This window comes from Cannabis sativa, chromosome X (genome assembly GCF_029168945.1).
Source record: "Cannabis sativa cultivar Pink pepper isolate KNU-18-1 chromosome X, ASM2916894v1, whole genome shotgun sequence".
In the NCBI taxonomy this organism is placed as follows: Eukaryota; Viridiplantae; Streptophyta; class Magnoliopsida; order Rosales; family Cannabaceae; genus Cannabis; species Cannabis sativa.
In genome coordinates this window covers 21,851,095-21,869,792 of record NC_083610.1, presented here as the reverse complement: position 1 = coordinate 21,869,792, position 18,698 = coordinate 21,851,095, and the positions used below count along the sequence as shown (strand labels likewise).

The window sequence follows — 18,698 nt, the reverse complement described above, 5'->3', positions numbered from 1 at the left end:
TACTCCTCCGCTCCCGATGATTGTTTTGGGAGATTTTAATGAGATTTTTTTTCATAATGACAAACTGGGTGGCCCATTGCGCCTAGAAACTCAAATAGATGCCTTTCGAAACACCATTGATTACTGTGGTTTACATGAGTTGAATTATTTGGGAGAGAGATTTACTCGGCATAACAAGAACAGACATAGTGCTAATGTAAAAGAATGATTGGATTATGGTTTTATTAATCAACCTTGGGAGTCAACTTTTAACATTCCAACTGTCACTCATTTGGACTTCTTCGGCTTGGATCAAAGAGCATTACAAGTTTCCATTTCGCACTTGAACTCACCACATTCCCCTCCTAAGTTTAAGTCTAGGTTCAAATTTGAGAAACTGTGGTTGAATGAAGACAACTGCCTCCAAATTATCTCTCAAGCTTGGCAAAATTCTAACTCTGATCCTATGTCTCAATTACAACAAAATCTGACCTCTTGTGCCACTAATCTTCAGCAGTGGCATTGCAACAAATTTGGTGATCTGCCTAGAAGAATCAAACTTTCTCAAGAAAAAATTACATCCCTGAATAATTCTGCAGACACGAGTGTTCAGCACTTTGAAGAGCATATATTTAGGTTTAACTAACTATATGGATGCTGACCCTTTACGTGGCAACACCTAATAATTTGTTATTTTTTTTTATTTAAAAAAAAGTCACCCAATAATTTTGATAAAACAAGAATTCTGTTATATAGCCACATTTTATATAGAATAGATATGTATATATAAAAGTTCATAATAAAATTACATGCTCTTAAGCAACCACATTTTATTTGGAACAATAAATTATCATTTCAAACTTTTTTTACAAAACTTGTATTTTTTGAGCTTTGATAAAATATAGGGTTAATATTATTATTTTGAATCTTGTATTTTATAAAAGTTACTAATTGAACTTTCTGTTTTATTAAATGTTAAAATATATTTTGTATTTTTTAAAATAATACTAAATAGGACCCTAATAAGCTAATTTTTTTATGAATATGATATAAAGGTTTAATGATAAAATTAGTTACGTTTCTTAAATCTTTTCGAGTTAGAAATTATCTTCAAGTTGGTTATATTTTATAAAAAAAATTAAAAATTGAATTCAATGTCTTATTTATACTATTTTAAAAAATACAGAGTTTATTTATCATTTAATAAAATAGAGGCCGAATCTCCAATCGCTAACTTTTATAAAATACAAAATCTAAAATAATATTAATTCTAAAATATATAGTACTCCAAAATAAATAATTAATATACTTCTTCTAAAAAAAGTTCGAATCATTCATGAAAAGAAAAAAAAAATTATAAAAGATAAACAACAACTAACATAGGAAAATTATAAAATAGAGTCTAAACAAATAATAATTTATACAATACAAAATGTTGTATAACCACACAAATAATTAGTAAAACATTATCATAGTATATATTAAATTGTTATCCCATAAAATCATTTAGAGAGAATTGAGTTCATAATAGGACGTGATTTGCAAATAACTTGTAAAGGCACAGCTTTAGGCATAGTCATACTATTTCCTTCTGTCATATCCACTTCTTCTTCACTCACTTTTTGCAACTCAAAACATTGAATCAAAGACCCTAATGTCAATCCAATTACGCGTTGGGCCATACCATTTCCTGGACAAGATCTTCTTCCTAACCCGAATGGCATAAGCAAGTTCATGTTGTTCTCGTTCTCAAATCTCTCTGGCTTAAAGCTCTCGGGATCTTCCCATAACTCAGGATCTCTGTGTATAGCCCATATATTAACTAATACAATTGTGTCACGTGGAATGTCATATCCCTGAACTATACAATCTTCGGAGGAATAGTGAGGAAGTAACAATGGAGCTGGTGGGAACAAACGTAAAGTCTCGAAGATAATACATTGTAGGTATGGTAATTTGGAAAGATCTTGTTCTTCGATCAATTTATGTTCACCAATTTGTTCATTAATTTCGGCTTTAGCTTTTTCCAGAATATGAGGATGGTTGAGTAAATTAGAAAGTACCCATTCTAATGTTACAGATGTTGTATCAGTTCCACCTAACAATAGTGACTAAAAAAAGATCATAAAATAAATTAATAAGGTATATAACAAGATTTAATATATATTAAATACTTCTCAATAGGTATTACTTATTGATGGTTACTAAAAAAAAACTACTTAATTTAAGTTTCAATGCTTAAAAATTAAGTTTTCATGTTTAATTTAATTAATTAAAAAAAACATCTCATTTTACACTATATCAAAAATATATTTATACAAAAAAATATTTGACATCACTCACAATCATAGCCCATATAATATAAAAATAAAAAAATTAATTAGATAAAATTAAGTGGAGAAACTCAAATTTTCCTCACAATATTCATTCATAGCTAATACTCAAATTAAAAGGAACCAATAGTACTATAAGATAATATAGATGTAATTTAATATTAAATATCACATATTTTTAACTTAATAATTAACTATTATAGATCATATAATATATTTTTATTTTAAAAATATAAATATATAAACTCAATCTTTATTAACTTATTCGCATAATAAAAATTTTAATTTTTTTTTCTTTGAATTTTATGTCAAATTTATATTATTTGATTTATTAAAAAACTTTAGTTTAAAAATAAAAGAAATGTTAAGGTATAATATTATTTTCAATGTATTCAAATATCAAAATATTTTAATTAAATGAATAATATAAAAAGTTGATAACTAATCATGTGAGTGGTGATATAATAAAAATAAACATTAACCAATTAAAAGTAAATATAATATAGGGTGATTTTACAATATACTCTCTATACACCTTTGACTTGTTTTGACATCTAAAAAAAAACTTTTTAGTCTAATTTTTTTTTATATTCATATTCATATACGTTATAGTTATTTTTTTTTTTTGAATGATTATAGTTATTTAATATATCCAACAAAATTTTGAAAAATTTGAAATAATTTACAATATTGAAAACATATTCAAACAGTCTATTTTACACGCGTATAAAATAAAATAGTCACGCGTGCAATACACTATTTGAACGTAGTTTTCGGCGTGTTAAACTTTTTTGAATTTCTTAAAATTTTACAGGATATCTTAAATAACTATAACATATGTGATAGATTGGAGTGCATCAATATATCCATTTTATCCATTTTAAGAGAGTGCATCGTAGAATTTTCCTATAATATATAGAGAGATAATTAGTATTACTAACCACAATAAAGGCTTTGATAATTTGATCAGTGTAATATTGATGATCAGAAATTTGCAAAGCAAGCATATGATCAATCATGGTAATGTCTTCCTTCATACTCCTACGCTCATCAATAAGCCCTTGCAAGAAATCATCCAATCTCTTAGCAGCATTTTTCAACTTCATCTCATAACCAAATCCCAACCATTTCAACCCATCAGGTAAAAACTCCGCCAAATTCGCCACTCCGCCTCCGGAGATAATCTCATCCTTAATTTTCCTAAACCGCGAAGCCTCTTCGTCTTCTTTGCTGATGTCATCCCCGCAATACCGTTTTCCGGCCACCATTCTCATTATGATGTTGAAAGCCAGATCCGAAAACACGCTTTTCATTTCCACTTTATTATTTTTCGATGATGATTCATAGTGAAGTGAGTTCTGTGAAAGTTTGATCAGCATGCTTTTAATTTCGTCCGTACGCGTGTCCAAGTGTGATTTGAGCCGGCTAGCTGAGAAGACCTCGATTGAGCCGATTTTTCGCAAGTTGCGCCAGTGGGGCCCATAAGAGGAAGATGCCATTGTGGTGTAGTTATAACCGATGTGTTTTCCGCCAATTGTGCGTGAGCGGTTGGCTAAAACGATGTCATTTTTGGTGAAGCATTCTTCGACTGCGGAGCGTGATGATATTACCACAACTCGGTTTGAACCGAACCAAAGGGTGAAAACGGCGCCGTATTTGGTTGCCAGGTGGTGGAAGCATCTGTGGACAGGTGGCTTTATTAGATGGAGATGGCCTATGAGTGGGAGAGGATAAGGTGGGCTTGGTGGAAGGTTTTTGTATTGTCGTTTTGGTGTTTTGATGAACAGTGTGTATATTGAAACGACAATGACCAAGCCGATCAGAGCTGTGTAGAGTTGTTCTTGTTCCATTTTTGAATACTTGGAAGAAAGTTTGAGGTGATATATTAGTAGTGATTCATATAACTATGTATATAGATAACTTGTGGGGTGTATATATATGATATTAATTGTACGACTTGATGTGGGACTGAATTTGTGTGGATAGTAGTATATGTCAAAAGTCTTTAAATTTAACAATTTCAATAGTTTATAGGGTATTTTTAACGACTTTAAAAGTTTAAGAAACATAAGTTGGTACATGTCAAAATTCAAAGGACAAAAATCATAATTAACCTTTAAATTAAAAAAATAATGTGTGAGAATAATATATTATTCCATCACTGAATATGTAAGCACTAAAATTTTGAAGTTGTCCCACCAATAAAGTGGACTGCAAACAATGCAAGGTTCATATTCAGAGACATAATAAAAAGTAGCTTTATTATTTTACGTACACTTTCAATTATATGTCCCCACATGCAATTAGCTTACGTCACTGAATACGCACCCATGCAGGAGTTCCCATTCCCATAGAAGTAGTTTAATATGTCCCTTTTGTTTAACTTTTGTTTGAAAGATATAATTATCATTAATTAAATCGTTAAAATCATCTTCAATGGTATAATTTTTAAAGGGCTATTTACAAAAATATGGGAAAATAAAGATAAGTTTTGATATATATGGCATAAAAACTTAATTACACTAAATATGGCATTTTTTTAAAAAACTTACAAATATGGGAAAAAGTCTTGAGTAATGCCATAAAAAACTTAAAATTTGTATTTCTTTTTATTTATTTTTTCTTTTTTAAAAAAATAAAATACTAAAATAAATAAAAAATGATCTCAACTATAGATATTATTTTTTTTTTACAGAAATTAAACTTGTTTTTTTTTTTTATTTAAACTACTATTTTTTTTCTTTGTTTTTTTGTTAAAAACTAATTATTTCATTAAAAGCAACAGAAAAAAAAAAAAAACCAGTTTCATCAACATCATCTTGAAGAAAAAACAATATAAAAAATTATAATCTAAAGATAATATAAACTTTAAAAATCTGTTTCATCAACATTGAAAGAAACTATTAATTTCATTAAAAGAATAAAAAAAATAGTTTCATTATGTTATTAGAATTTTTTTTCAAGTTACTTTTTTATTATTTTGTTTCTAGGTTGGAACTTACACTTATATTTTGTTATTAAATTATTGGTAGGCATTATGTGTTGTTTTGATTATATTTGTGATTAGTATTTTTTTTTTTTTTTGTATATTTGTGTGTGTGTGTGTGTGTTTTTATTTGATTGTCTGATGAAACTGGTTTCAATTAACTTTATTATTAACATTTGTATTTTGTTATGATTTTTTATAACGTCAAAACTGGTTTCACATGTCGAAACTGGTTTCACATGTTTTAACTATTCTGTAATGGGGTTGCTCAATTTTTATGATATTATAATATATTTTTTCGTTTGTATAAAACCAGTTTTATTATTGTATGATATTTTAACAACAATTTTTATTTTATTTTAATTAATCAGTTTCTGACATGCATATTATTTTATTATTTTCATAACTGGTTTTTTTAAGTAATTAATTTTTTTTATTGTTGTTCATAATTGAATTTTATTCAATTTTTTATTAATTTATCTCAAGAAACTGGTTTTTATTTGTTTGTTTTTATTTTGGTTGTTTTACTAACTGGTTTCTCACATTCCACTGTTTTTTTTTTGTTATTCTTTTATGGTTTTTATTGCACTTTTGTCTCTTTAATTTTCTTTGTTTCTTTTTTTTCTCTTTGATTTTAATTTGTGATTCTCTTTGTTATATTTGCTGCATATTGTATGTTTAAATTAACTCTAATTTTTGAGCAAGCAAATAAAAAATTAAATGCCAAAATAAAGAATGAAGTTAGAAGTTTGATTATTAGGTATTGATATAAATTTTATATGTTCGAAACTGGTTTTTAAATTTAGTATCGTTAATTTGTAAAAGTTTAGTTATTAGGCATTGTGTATTTTTTATTATGTTATTGTTGAAACTATTTTTTTTTTGCCTCTTTTAATGAAATAATTCGTTTATTTTAATATTGATGAAACTGGTTTTTAAAGTTATTATCGTCTTTAGATTGTAATTTTTTTCATTATCTTGTTGATGAAACTATTTTTTGTATTCTTTAAATGAAATTATTAGTTTCTTTCAATGTTGATGAAACTAGTTTTTAAAGTTTGGATTCTTTTTAGATTATGATTTTTTATATTGTTTTTTTTCAGGATGATATTGATGAAACTGGTTTTTTTTTTCTGCTGTTTTTAATGGAATAATTAGTTTTTAACAAAAAAAAAACGAATAGTAGTTTAAATAAAAAAACAAGTTTAATTTTTGTAAAAAAAAAATGAAATATAAAAATGTACACTTATTATATATATTAAGAGAAAAAAATTAGGTTGAGAAAAAAATTGAAAAAAAAAAAAGAGAGACACAAAGAGAAATTAGAAAAAAAAATAGAGAGAGATAAGCGAAAGAAAGAAAAAAAAAAAGTAGCAACTGACTTAAAAGTTGAAAAGAAAAAAGAGAGCCAAAATTGACTAAAAAATATATAAAAAAGACAAAAAAAAAAACTTTTTGAAGTTTCAATAAGTAAAAAAAAAAAAAAATTAATAAAAGTATAAAAGTAAAATGTTCTTGTCAAATTAAAAATGTAATGTTTGAAAAAAAATGTAGTATTTGGTGTGAATTTTTCAAATAAAAAGAAACCCTAAAATGTAAGTGTAAAATAAATTAAAAAAATAAATAAAACTAATTAAGCTAAAAACAAAAACATAAAATATGGGATTGGATAATAAGTTTATAAAAATATGGCATATCAAATACCATAAAAAACTTAAATGTGAAAAAATGCCATAGAAAAGTGGCAAACCTAAAAATGCCATATTTTTCTAACTTTGTTATGAAATCCCATATTTCATGTAATTTTCACATTTTTAAAGGGATTATTACACTACATACTTAAATTTTTAATTTTTTTACTTTTATATTATGGAGCAAAATTTTTTTCAAAAATATTGTGTAAATTTTATACTGTGTACAGTGTTAAGTTTTCACTGCTGTTCTACAGTTATTTTTTAGTTGTTCCACTGTTGTTTTTAGTTATTCTATTTTGTGTTCTACTATTATTTTATAAAAACACAGTATTTTTAAAAAAAAAATTGTGTGACAGTATTTTTGTAAAAATTAACCTAAATTCCAGTATTTTTGTAAGTTTTCCTTTTCTAAATAAATATGTTATATGTCTCTATATTATTCAAAAATATAATATTTTATTTTATATTTTTTCTACATTATTTTTGGCACATTTATTTTTAAAAACACTCTAATGGTATACTACAATTTAAAAATGTTATAATTATAATGTGACACATTATTATATATAGATATAATTTTTTTTTATTAAACTATTATATATATTGCACCTTTAATTTTTTATTGTAAAAAAAATATAGCATCAATATCATTGTATATATCAATGAAAATTGCAAGAATAGCATTCTTTTATTTCCAATAGTATAACATCTTTATATTTTGTCACCTAAACTTTCTACCTCATCAAGTATTCTCCAAAATATATTATATATATATATATACCATTGGAGATGCTCTAACAAAATAAAACTAAAGTCTCACAAAAACTCAAGTAACTCCAGTTGGTGGAGCATTCTCTCTAACGCTATGTCTATCTGCTTAATTCTGGCTAAAAAATTGCATATTGAGGAAGTTTTCTGTTCTATCTGTGGAGAGGGAGAGAAAACAATTGTACACATTTTTTTTATATTGTAACTTTGCCTTTCACTTTTGGAGATCTTCTCCGTGGGTTGTTTTTCCAGCTTTAGAATTTGGAGCCCGTGTGTGGGATTGAGTTAAATTCTTGTGAGATCTAAAGACTAGAGGTGTGGATGTACAAGGGTTTGTTCTTTTATGCTTCAATTGTATAGTAGATACGATATGAAAAGCTCATAACGACAAGGTACACAATCATTTGATGTGTAATATTAAATAATATATTGACTCTATCTATATGTGTTACGCAGATTATGGTTCTTGTTTATTTTCTTCTCCAATGACAACTGAGTCTCTTATTTGGTCCCCTCCTCTAAAAGACTAGGTCAAAATCAATTGTGATGTTAAAGTTGGTTGCGATTCGATGTGCATGGTGGCTTTGACTAGGGATCACATGGAGACAGTTTTTGTGGGTGGCTACCGAAGTGCTCAACTTCTCTGACCCTCTAATTGGAGAAGTTGTGGCATGTCTGTTAGCTTTGGAATCAGTAGTTTGAAGAAGCTTAATTTTGTGTTGATTGAGAGTGACTCTGAGACGGTTATCAATGCACTGAAAGAAAATTGCTCATGAAGGGGTATTGGTAACTATGTGATTCAATGTAAACATCTCTCGAATCTTTTGTTAAGTTGTAGTTTTATTTTTATTTCTAGATAGTATAATTTTGCAGCTCATAATGTGACTAGTGGACTTTCGCCAAGAATATAATTGGCATGATCAATCTTGTCAATATACCATATAGCATTTTATGTAATCATGACCATAAGGTCTAATTTGTGGTATTAATCTAAAACGTTTTTATTCAAAACAAAAACCACTCTTGCTTCACTAAGAGACAATCAAGAGACTGATCATTATTTACAGAGTAATTACAAAATAAAATTTTAAAAACATTAAGTTCTAATTTGTAAGTCAGTACTTTATTTAATTAATATTAATATTACATGTTACACAAAAAATACAAAAACAAGTTATTTATTTATTTATTTTATTTTGATAAATTCCGATTACATATGTATCAATATTAATAATTATCTATAATTATTAAATTTTTATTATGAACAGATCCATCTTAAGCTAATTAGAGGTCTTGTGCTTTTTTATCTTTATATATATATAGTGGTAAAATTTTAAAATATAATATTTTGAAAATATAATTATACATTTTTTCTTAATAAAATATGAAATGTAGCATTACTGCAAATTAAAGGGAGATGTATATCTCTTTTAGTTGAACTTCCTATCCACTCTAAGACTACATATATGGAGACTTCTAATTATCCACTCCATATGAATGAGTTAATGAGTTTTTTGATGATTTTAATTCGAATCCACTCTAAGACTTTGTAAAGTCCTTTTTTGGCAAGTTAGTTGACAAAATATTTTTCCTTTTATGGTAAGATTGTTGTGCATTCATACCCGAATTCTTACCTTATAAATTCGGTTTTTAGTTGCTCTTTTCCTTGTTAGGTAAGTTGCACTTTCAGCTGAACTTTCCTTTGTTGAAAACTTCTTAAAAGAGAAGCAATTCTCTTTTGGAAAGTTGTCTTTTTTAGGGAAACTTTGATTATTGCCTTTTCCTTATTGATTTCGATTGTATCTTGATACAATCAGAATATCTAATCTATTTTTGGCAGGAATCAAGCATTGATTGAAGATCGGACCCGATTATAGCAAGTTTCCCGTTTTTGGTGTGATCTGCTGCGTCAGCATCCGAATCTGATGTAGCAGATCGTGTTTCTTTAGGAAAGCTTTTGTACAGCTGTAGATTCGAATTTGTGACTGTCTCTAAGGTTTCTATATTCTATAAATAGAGCCTAGAGAGCAGTCATTCGAATGAGCTCTTCCATTATTCATTTTTTGCATTTATCTTTTGAGAGAAGAGAGTTTTCTTTATTTTGTGAGAGCCTAGTTGTTCATCTAGGTTCTAGTTGTTTATCTCTGTTCTTACTCTGTCCTAGAAGTTGTGAAGAACTACTTGATTGAACAAGAGATTGGTCTTCGGGAGAGGACTTGATAAAGCCTTACTTCGGGAGGAAGTAACCACTTGGTCTTCGGGAGAAGACTTGTTGAAGCCTTACTTCGGGAGGAAGTAAGCACTCACACTTCAAAGACGAAGGGAGTTCGGGCTTGAAGGTGTTTCAAGAAGTCAGATTCATAAAGTGGATTACAAAGGATTGCGGCAATACTTTAGAGGGAGTCTAAACTTGTTTAAGTCAATTGTTTTTGTAATTTTGATACTTTATTAATTGATTTCATTCTCTGGGCGTGGCCCCGTGGACTAGGAGTATTCGGGAGAACACTGATACCACGTATAAATCTCTTGTGTCAAGTTATTTATTTTTCTGCAAATATTTTATATTACGTCGTTCGTTTTCTTTGTAAGGCAGTTACTTTCTCGCTTCGTACGCATACTGTTTTATATTTTCTTATATATAATTGACATTTGCAAAAACACAGTTTTTCAGACTTCATATGGAAATATCTCTTTTAGTTGAACTTCCTATCCAAACCAAACAAGTTGAACCACAATATTGTTGTAACACCAGCCAAATAAGAGGTGAGAGTGGCTCTCCAACTCAATTCCACACAATAAACACATTGGAGAATTAATATTATAACCAAATCGACATAATTTGTAATATGTCGAAAGTCTGCTCTTCAAAGCTAACGAGATTATGAACCTAAGTTTGGGAGTGCAAAATCTATCCCAAATATTTTCATAGCGCCATCTCAATAAGTTTCTTTGAGACATCTTAGGACACAAATTTCTATGAAAAATTAATATTTTTGAAAGTCCTATTGCGAGAAGATTAACTTTATTTTTTCATTTGATACAACTTTTTTCCAATACCAGCTAGTCTCCAAAGGGACCTGGTAGTCCCACCAATCTTATTTTTTGAGATACACATCATTAACTCATTTCACCTAAAGATTACCTTTATTTGTAGAAATATCCCACTCATGTTTCCTAACAACACACTGATTCCATAAGGCTATGTCTTTGACACCCAAACCACCTTCGTTCTTAGATTTACAAAAAATCATGCCAAACAACATTTCTAGAACCATTACACATATCTGCTCCCTTCTAAAGAGAGGCTCAACAAATCTAAATAATCTTCTACATGCTTTAGGCAAGATAACAATTTGAGACCAATTAAAATTAATAGATAGCAAAATAGAGTCGATAAAAACCATTCTTCCAGCATAAAAAATTTCTAGAACTCCAGGTTTTATTTCTACCTATCATCTTCTCTACTAGACCCTCACAATCAGATTTTGAATATAGAGAAAGTGATTGAGTCATGTAATATTTATGCTAGAAAAATATGTATCTATATGTTGGAGTCTAAACTTCTATTTGCTACTTCTCATTATAATGATGATCTATTCTTTTAATTTGACCCTTAAAAAATATTTTCATAGTTTGTCTGAAATAGGAGGAATAAATATCTATTCCTTTCTTCTTCTTTTAATCTTTTATAGGGTTTGGCCCTGTATTTAGTTACAATGTTTCTTTCCATACCAATAGATATCATTGTGAAAATATAGCCAACTTTAAAATTGGCATTATCTTAGATGATATAATTGTTGACAAGGTTAAATATAACTTAAATATAGTACTTCAAAAGAGTTAGAAATTGAATATATGACACATATAAATTAACTATATGATAATATATATTATTATATGATCACTACATACATCAAATAAAGATATTAAATAACAGTGTAATTCTAAAATTTATTTAAAGCACTCACACAAAAAAAAAAAAAAAAAACCTAGGTACCCTATAATATAAATATATATTAATCTTTCTTCATGAGGATTTTTAGAGAATTGAGTTCATGATAGGACGAGCTTTGCACATAGCTTCTAAAGGTATAGCTTTCGAAACAGTAACTCCTTTTCCTTCAGTCAAATCTATTTTTTCTTCACTCACTCTTTTCCATTCAAAACACTGAATCAAACACCCCAAAGTCAAACCAAGTACACGGTTTGCCATGCCATTGCCAGGGCAAGATCTTCTTCCTAACCCAAATGGCATAAGCAAGTTAATGTTGTTAACACCTTCGCTATTCTCAAATCTCTCTGGTTTAAAACTCTCGGAATCTTCCCATAGTTTTGGGTCTCTATGTATAGCCCAAGCGTTGACCATTACAATTGTATCGCGTGGAATGTCATATCCCTCAACAATACAATCTTCGGAGGAATAATGAGGTAAGAGCATTGGAGCCGCTGGGAACAACCGTAACGTCTCATGGATAATATTTTGGAGGTATGGTAGTTTGGAAAGATCTTGTTCTTCTATCAATTTATGTTCACCAATTTGTTCATCAATTTCAGCTTTAGCTTTTTCCAAAATATGAGGATTGTTGAGTAAATTAGTCAATGCCCATTCTAATGTGGCTGATGATGTGCCCGTCGCGGCTAATAATAGTACCTGAATAGAAAAAGATTAGTATGTTAGACTATAACTAATTAATATGCATCAAAGTTCATATATATTTGAGTAATGATTAAAATATAAAATCTAAATATTACACGTACAAAGATTAAAGATGTATTTTTTTTTATTTAAGCGTTTATATATTACATCAGCATAATCTGGGACTCGAACCCAAAACCTTCAATACACACGCACCCCCTATGGCCACTTGAGCTAGCCTCAAGTGGTTAAAAAGATGTAATGTTTAGGTTCACAAAAATATGTACATAGCAAATTAAAAAGTAATAAAGTGGTCCTAACAATAATATATGCATTCAAATAAAAAAATACTCAAAACACATAGAAGCAAAATTATATACCCCACATAGTAAATAATCATACACATTATTATTAGACCAAAATATAAGTAAATTAGTTAAAAAAAAAAATTACTAACCAGGATATATCCTTTGATAATCTGATCAGTGTAATAGTGAGGATCAGAAGTTTGCAAAGCAAGCATATGATCAATCATGGTAGTGTCTCCTTTTATACTCCTACGCTCATCAATAAGCCCTTGCAAGAAACCATCCATTCTCTTAGCAACCCTATTCATCTTCCAAACATATCCAATTCCAATCCAACTCAAACATCCTGGTAAAAATTCCAAAGGATTAATCACCCCGTTTTTCGGGATCACCTCCTCCTTAAGTTTTCTAAACTTTTTCGCCTCTTCCTCGTCGCTGACATCGTCGCCCCAGTACCGCTTTCCCGCCACCATTCTCATTATGATGTTGAATGTCAAGTTGGAAAACATCGTCATCATTTCCACTTTATTAAATTCAAATTTATTATTATTTTTATCAGATGATCCGTAGTGAAGTGAGTTCTGCGATAATTTGATCAGCATACGTTTGATCTCGTCTGTACGCGTGTCCAAATGTGATTTGAGCCGGCTAGCCGAGAAGATCTCGATGGAGCCGATTTTTCGAAGGTTGCGCCAGTGGTCCCCATAGGAAGCGGAAATTACTGTGGAGTGGTTGTATGAGATATTTTCAGCGGAGGGGGATCGGATTCGGTTGGCTAAAACGATGTCGTTTTTGGTGAAGCATTCTTCGGCTGCGGAGCGTGATGATATTACCACAACTCGGTTTGAACCGAACCAAAGGGTGAAAACGGCGCCGTATTTGGTTGCCAGGTGGCGGAAGCATCTGTGGACAGGTGGCTTTATTAGATGGAGATGGCCTATGAGTGGGAGAGGATAAGGTGGGCTTGGTGGAAGGTTTTTGTATTGTCGTTTTGGGTTTTTGATGAACAGTTTGTATACCAAAACGACAATGACTAGGCCGATCAGAGCTGTGTAGAGTTGTTCTTGTTCCATTTTTGAATACTTGAAAAGCTTTTTTATGTGTTTTTGTTTTGGTAGAGAAGAGTAGTTGTTAATTATTGAGATGTAATTCGTATAAATATATATATGGGAGATATTTATATGATGATAATTGTACGATTTTGATGTGGGACTAGATCTGAGAGTACTTGTGTGGATAAGAGAATTTATTGGCTATAAATATATTATATATAAATATTACGTCATTGACTACGTTCTTTTTTCAAACTTACAAATAAATTCAAGTTTAAAGAGAAATGGTAAACTTATTATTATTTACTCGTTGTTTATTACTTTTTAAATGTCATTATATCTTTATATATTAAAAGTGTTTATTTAACGGCATTTCTTGGTTTAACATTCTTGGTTTAACAGAATATACTTAAAAATAAAAGAATATTCTGCTAAATTTAACGATTAGGTTTGATCTCCCGTTAAAAAATAAACCCAATAATTAAACCAAAAAATTAAACAATCTTTTAAATATTAATAATCTCTTTTTAAATTAAAAAAAAAAATCATCTTAACCACATATCTCTCTAACAAACCTATCTTGGGAGAATATTAATAATTTTTTTATTTATTTTTTAAGAAAGAAAAATATAGATAAAATAGATAGAAAAGATAATATAAAAGAAGATTGATTGTGTTGAGTTAGAGATTTTTGGGCTTGGGCTTAAAAAAATAATAAAAAAAAAAGATGAAATGGGCTGTAATTAGTATTTACCTTATATGTTTGTGCTTATTTTTAGTTTTATTTTTAATTTTACCACCAAGAGGAGAAGGTTGAAAAATATTAGAATATGAAAATATTATTGGTGCTTATTAGTAATTTGCAAAGAATGTGAAAGTCTATAAATATATAGTTGTGTAGCTATTATTAGATATGAAATGAGATAATAGAACTTTTTTCAATTAGAAGATTAATGTACATTTTACTATTAATAACATACATTATTATAACACAACTATGTTTTACTTACTAAATATACTGACACATATTTTATTTTTATAAAACAAATCGTTCAAATAATTATACTATTTTAATTATTAATTAAAATAAAAAACTAAAATATTAAATAAAACTAACACTACGTGGCTTGACACGTAACAATCACCTAGTATATATATATACATTGAAATGAAATGTCATTGTAATTAAATATTATATATAATTTAATTTAATAATTTTTATAAAATATTTACGGTATGCTATTTTTAAATAGTTTATTAAAATTTAAGTTGATTAAATAGTTCTTTGTTGTATTAATTTATATTATTAGTGATTTAACAGTTAATGAGCTTAACATCATGTAAGTTTAAGTAAAGGAGAAGTGTGAATTTTTTTAGTTAATTTAGAACTTTTGATAATCAGATGTAGCCAGTGCTCTTCCTAGCTTTATTATATACTTTAGATAATTAGATAAATAACAGTGATTGCATAAGTGTGGGATTAAGTGGGTTTAAAGTTAAAAAATAATTGTTTGATTTTAGAATTTTATGATTTTGGTGTTTTGGGAACTAACATCTTGGCATTAATACTTTCCGTACCGAGATTTTCTTCAAACAAAGATACACTAGCAAAATAAAAAAAATCAAAAATAAAGCCTTCCTTTTGTAGTGTTGAATATTGATAGCAAAGCTATCCAACTTAACTTCGGCCATATCACTTTCGTTATATCTTAAATTATATGGGATTGGAAAGTGCTTTTTAATCAAGAATTTTGTTTTTGTTTTTTGAATTTTAACATAAATTTGATATATGTTTAAATTTACAAAAATTATAATTAGCTTTTAATAAACCAATTAAATGTATTAATATATATGTTATATAATAATTTATTACGTCATTAAATATGTAAGCATTGCTATAATAAAATTTTGATAGTTGTCATGTGATCACGTGTGTTGTATTGTATATATGTATATACAATTGAACTAACCCTAGCTAGCTTACGTCACTGAATACCTCCCATGCAAATCAATTATATATGCTGCTAATATATATATGTGGCCATCTTTAATTCCTATCATCACTTTTTTCTTTTTTCTTTTTTATAGTGATAGTGATTCCTATGAAATTTGTTAAAGTGCAATATACAGATCCATCAACATCATGTGTTTTTCTTTTTTTCCTTTTAATGAAAAATCAAGTTTTATTAACCATCAATTTTAATTACTAAACACGTAATAAATTAGTTTGGATATTCTTTATTGTTTTACTCATATGTTATTTAATTGGCAAAACATAATGCATGTAACCTAAATACGTACATATGTGTATGTATATTATTTCTTACTTCAATTTTGTAGTTAGGTGTACCGGTAAAAAAATATTAGTAGTAATATATGGTATCAATATTAATATAATTAAGTAATAAGTCCCACATAATTTATTAAAATTACTTTTACGCTAACCAATTATAAGGTGCACCTCTCGATAGTACTAAGTCGGGACCACTCGAACTGGTGCCTAAGAGCATCTCCAATGAAAGTTGTCCATTAAATTGATCTTGTTACATATACAATGTGTATACTGGTATAATAATTTTTAAGACCAAATTTATGTATAGTGTTGCTGAATATGGATCATGATCACATGTCATTTTTTTAATTTATTTATTTTATTGAGAAAAATTTATTTTTTACTAATAACTCAATAATTTAATGTGATGTCGGTTTATAGTAAATAATTTTTAGAGTTGTAATTATTAAGGTATTTTTTTAGAAAAAATGTATTAAATCTAAAGTTGTAACTATTAAGATCTTATGTGAATAAAAATAGTAATATTTTAAAATAATGTGTATATTTTTTATAATTATAAATACTGCATCATCTAACAGTAATGTAACAAAAAGAATTATTTCACAAATACACAAAAATAATAAAAAAATTACAAAAATACGGTTTCATGAAATTTTAAATATTTTTTTATTTTATTTACAAAAAATACGGTCTTTTTATGTTGTACTCTGATTAATTTATTGTTAATTTTGTGCTATTTGTATGTTATTTTTTGTTGTTATTTTGATGTTATTTTCATATTACTTTTATGTAATTTTCTAATTGTTTTCGTGTTATTTTTATGAAAAACTGTAAAAATATAAAAAAAAAAATCCTTTAAACCTAAAAATTTCATATGTAATTATCCAAAAAAAAAATGAAGATTGACCTTTTTTAATGCATTACTTTTACCACTTTTTCGGAATTATATGTTACGATTTTTATGGAAATTATTGAAAGATTATTGTTTTAGAAAGTTTGTTGTGACTCTTAATTCATAATAAATGTATTTTTGTTGAGAAATGTTAAAAATTGTATTTATGGTATTTAGTATGAAGAGTTTATGATATTATTAGTGGTGTAATTTAATTTACAGTATAATCGTTTATTCTATTTATTTTCAATATTTCGACTACTCAATTTACATGACGGATGTGAGTTGGTCGGTAAATTTGACTGCAAATTTGTCGACCAACCTATATTCACCGCATTAAAATGGTTAGAATATTCAAGATGAATAGCAAGGTTTTTTAATTAATCTTGAATTTCACTTATTTAATTTTAATAAAATTAAAAAAAAAAAAAAAAAAAAAAAAAAAAACTCTTATTTTAAAACACAATTTAGTGGTTGGCATTTTGGTGCTCATAAAACTATCGTTTGCCAATAAATATGCTTACGTAATGGAGTACGTAAGCACTATTATTAATTTTGTCTCTGAAATAATTTGTCACACTCATCAATTTGGATAAATAAAGTGGGCCTAAAAAAACAAAAATAAAATTAAAGTTCTGAGAATTCTTTTATTTTTACAATTTTTTTCTAGAAATATAATTTGGGACCACGTTGTCTGAATTCAACATTACTTTTTGGCATTGTAATAACTAATAAGAGTTTTAGTATTTGAATTAGATAACTCAAAGTGGTTAAGAATTTTTACCAAAAATATCTAACTTATACATCTTTCATTCATATAATAACTCAAATTAAATCTAATCCATAAATTTCAGATTGATTACTTTTTTATAATAAATTATTTAAAATTAATTAAACAAATATTTTTTTTACATCACTAACAACAAAATAAAATAAATTATTGTTGTTTCATATTTTTGACAAAAAATTAAAATAAATAAAGTAAAAAATAACAAACTCAAAAAAAAATTATATATTTAAGAAAATATTAAATTTTATTTTAAATTATATTTTTTTATATAAATAATAATGGAATATATAATTGAATCAATAAATTTTGAAATATATTTATATATTTTTTAAAATATATATAAATATGTAGATCAGTTATTTCTACAAGTCAATCAATATTCAATCTCCACAAATATAGATTTTAGATTTTTCAATCTAATTTAATCTGCAAAAGGGATATCCAAACTTTACAAAGTGGATCGTGCGGATTGGATTGAATATTTTATGAACATTCCTACATTTTTAATCTGTTTTGAAGTTTAGAATAGAAATTCAATCTAATTTTTTTTGAATTATTTATAATTTTTAAAAATTTTAAATAATTTAGACAATGGAAATAAAAAATTCAAACAATATGTACATATTAGAAAATCAATCGCCCTTAATTGAAAATCTTAGTAGTATTGCCACAAATTATGAAAAAAAAAATTATTCACTAACAAAAACACATACATTATTGTGAACCCACATTAACTTGGTGGGAAAGAATGAAAAGAGAACTCAATATTATTAAATTGCAGGTATCAAAGAGACTTTCAGTTAGATATAAAAAATAATAAATTAATGGTTAGTGATAGTGCTAGAGATGAATTGTTTAATGGCAGTTGAGAAAATTTGTAGTTAGGTTATAATTAACTGTTTTTTTTGGATTAATTGTTAAGGACTCTAGACATTTGTTTAATTGTTTGAGTGAAGTCTTTTTTTTT

At 27.4% G+C, this 18,698-nt stretch overlaps 2 protein-coding genes across 2 annotated transcripts; both read right to left on the bottom strand.

The window, feature by feature from the left end:
- Positions 1 to 1,259: 1,259 nt before the first annotated feature.
- Positions 1,260 to 4,287, bottom strand: LOC115702765 (cytochrome P450 81Q32). The gene is made up of 2 exons (XM_030630200.2): positions 3,254 to 4,287; positions 1,260 to 2,090 (listed from the first exon to the last, which is right to left on the bottom strand). Exons 1-2 carry the CDS (start codon positions 4,160 to 4,162, stop codon positions 1,482 to 1,484), a joined length of 1,518 nt encoding a protein of 505 aa, XP_030486060.2. The 5' UTR covers positions 4,163 to 4,287; the 3' UTR covers positions 1,260 to 1,481.
- Positions 4,288 to 11,632: 7,345 nt separating this feature from the next.
- On the bottom strand, positions 11,633 to 13,861 carry LOC115702764 (cytochrome P450 81Q32). Its single transcript, XM_030630199.2, has 2 exons — positions 12,854 to 13,861; positions 11,633 to 12,411 (listed from the first exon to the last, which is right to left on the bottom strand). Exons 1-2 carry the CDS (start codon positions 13,775 to 13,777, stop codon positions 11,800 to 11,802), a joined length of 1,536 nt encoding a protein of 511 aa, XP_030486059.2. The 5' UTR covers positions 13,778 to 13,861; the 3' UTR covers positions 11,633 to 11,799.
- Between the last annotated feature and the right edge of the window lie 4,837 nt (positions 13,862 to 18,698).

Coding starts and splice junctions, on each gene's coding strand:
- LOC115702764 (XM_030630199.2), bottom strand. CDS start 13,777: ATGGAACAAGAACAACTCTACACAGCTCTGATCGGCCTAGTCATTGTC. Junction 12,412..12,853: donor TTATCAAAGGATATATCCTG/GTTAGTAATTTT, acceptor TTTTCTATTCAG/GTACTATTATTAGCCGCGAC.
- LOC115702765 (XM_030630200.2), bottom strand. CDS start 4,162: ATGGAACAAGAACAACTCTACACAGCTCTGATCGGCTTGGTCATTGTC. Junction 2,091..3,253: donor TTATCAAAGCCTTTATTGTG/GTTAGTAATACT, acceptor ATCTTTTTTTAG/TCACTATTGTTAGGTGGAAC.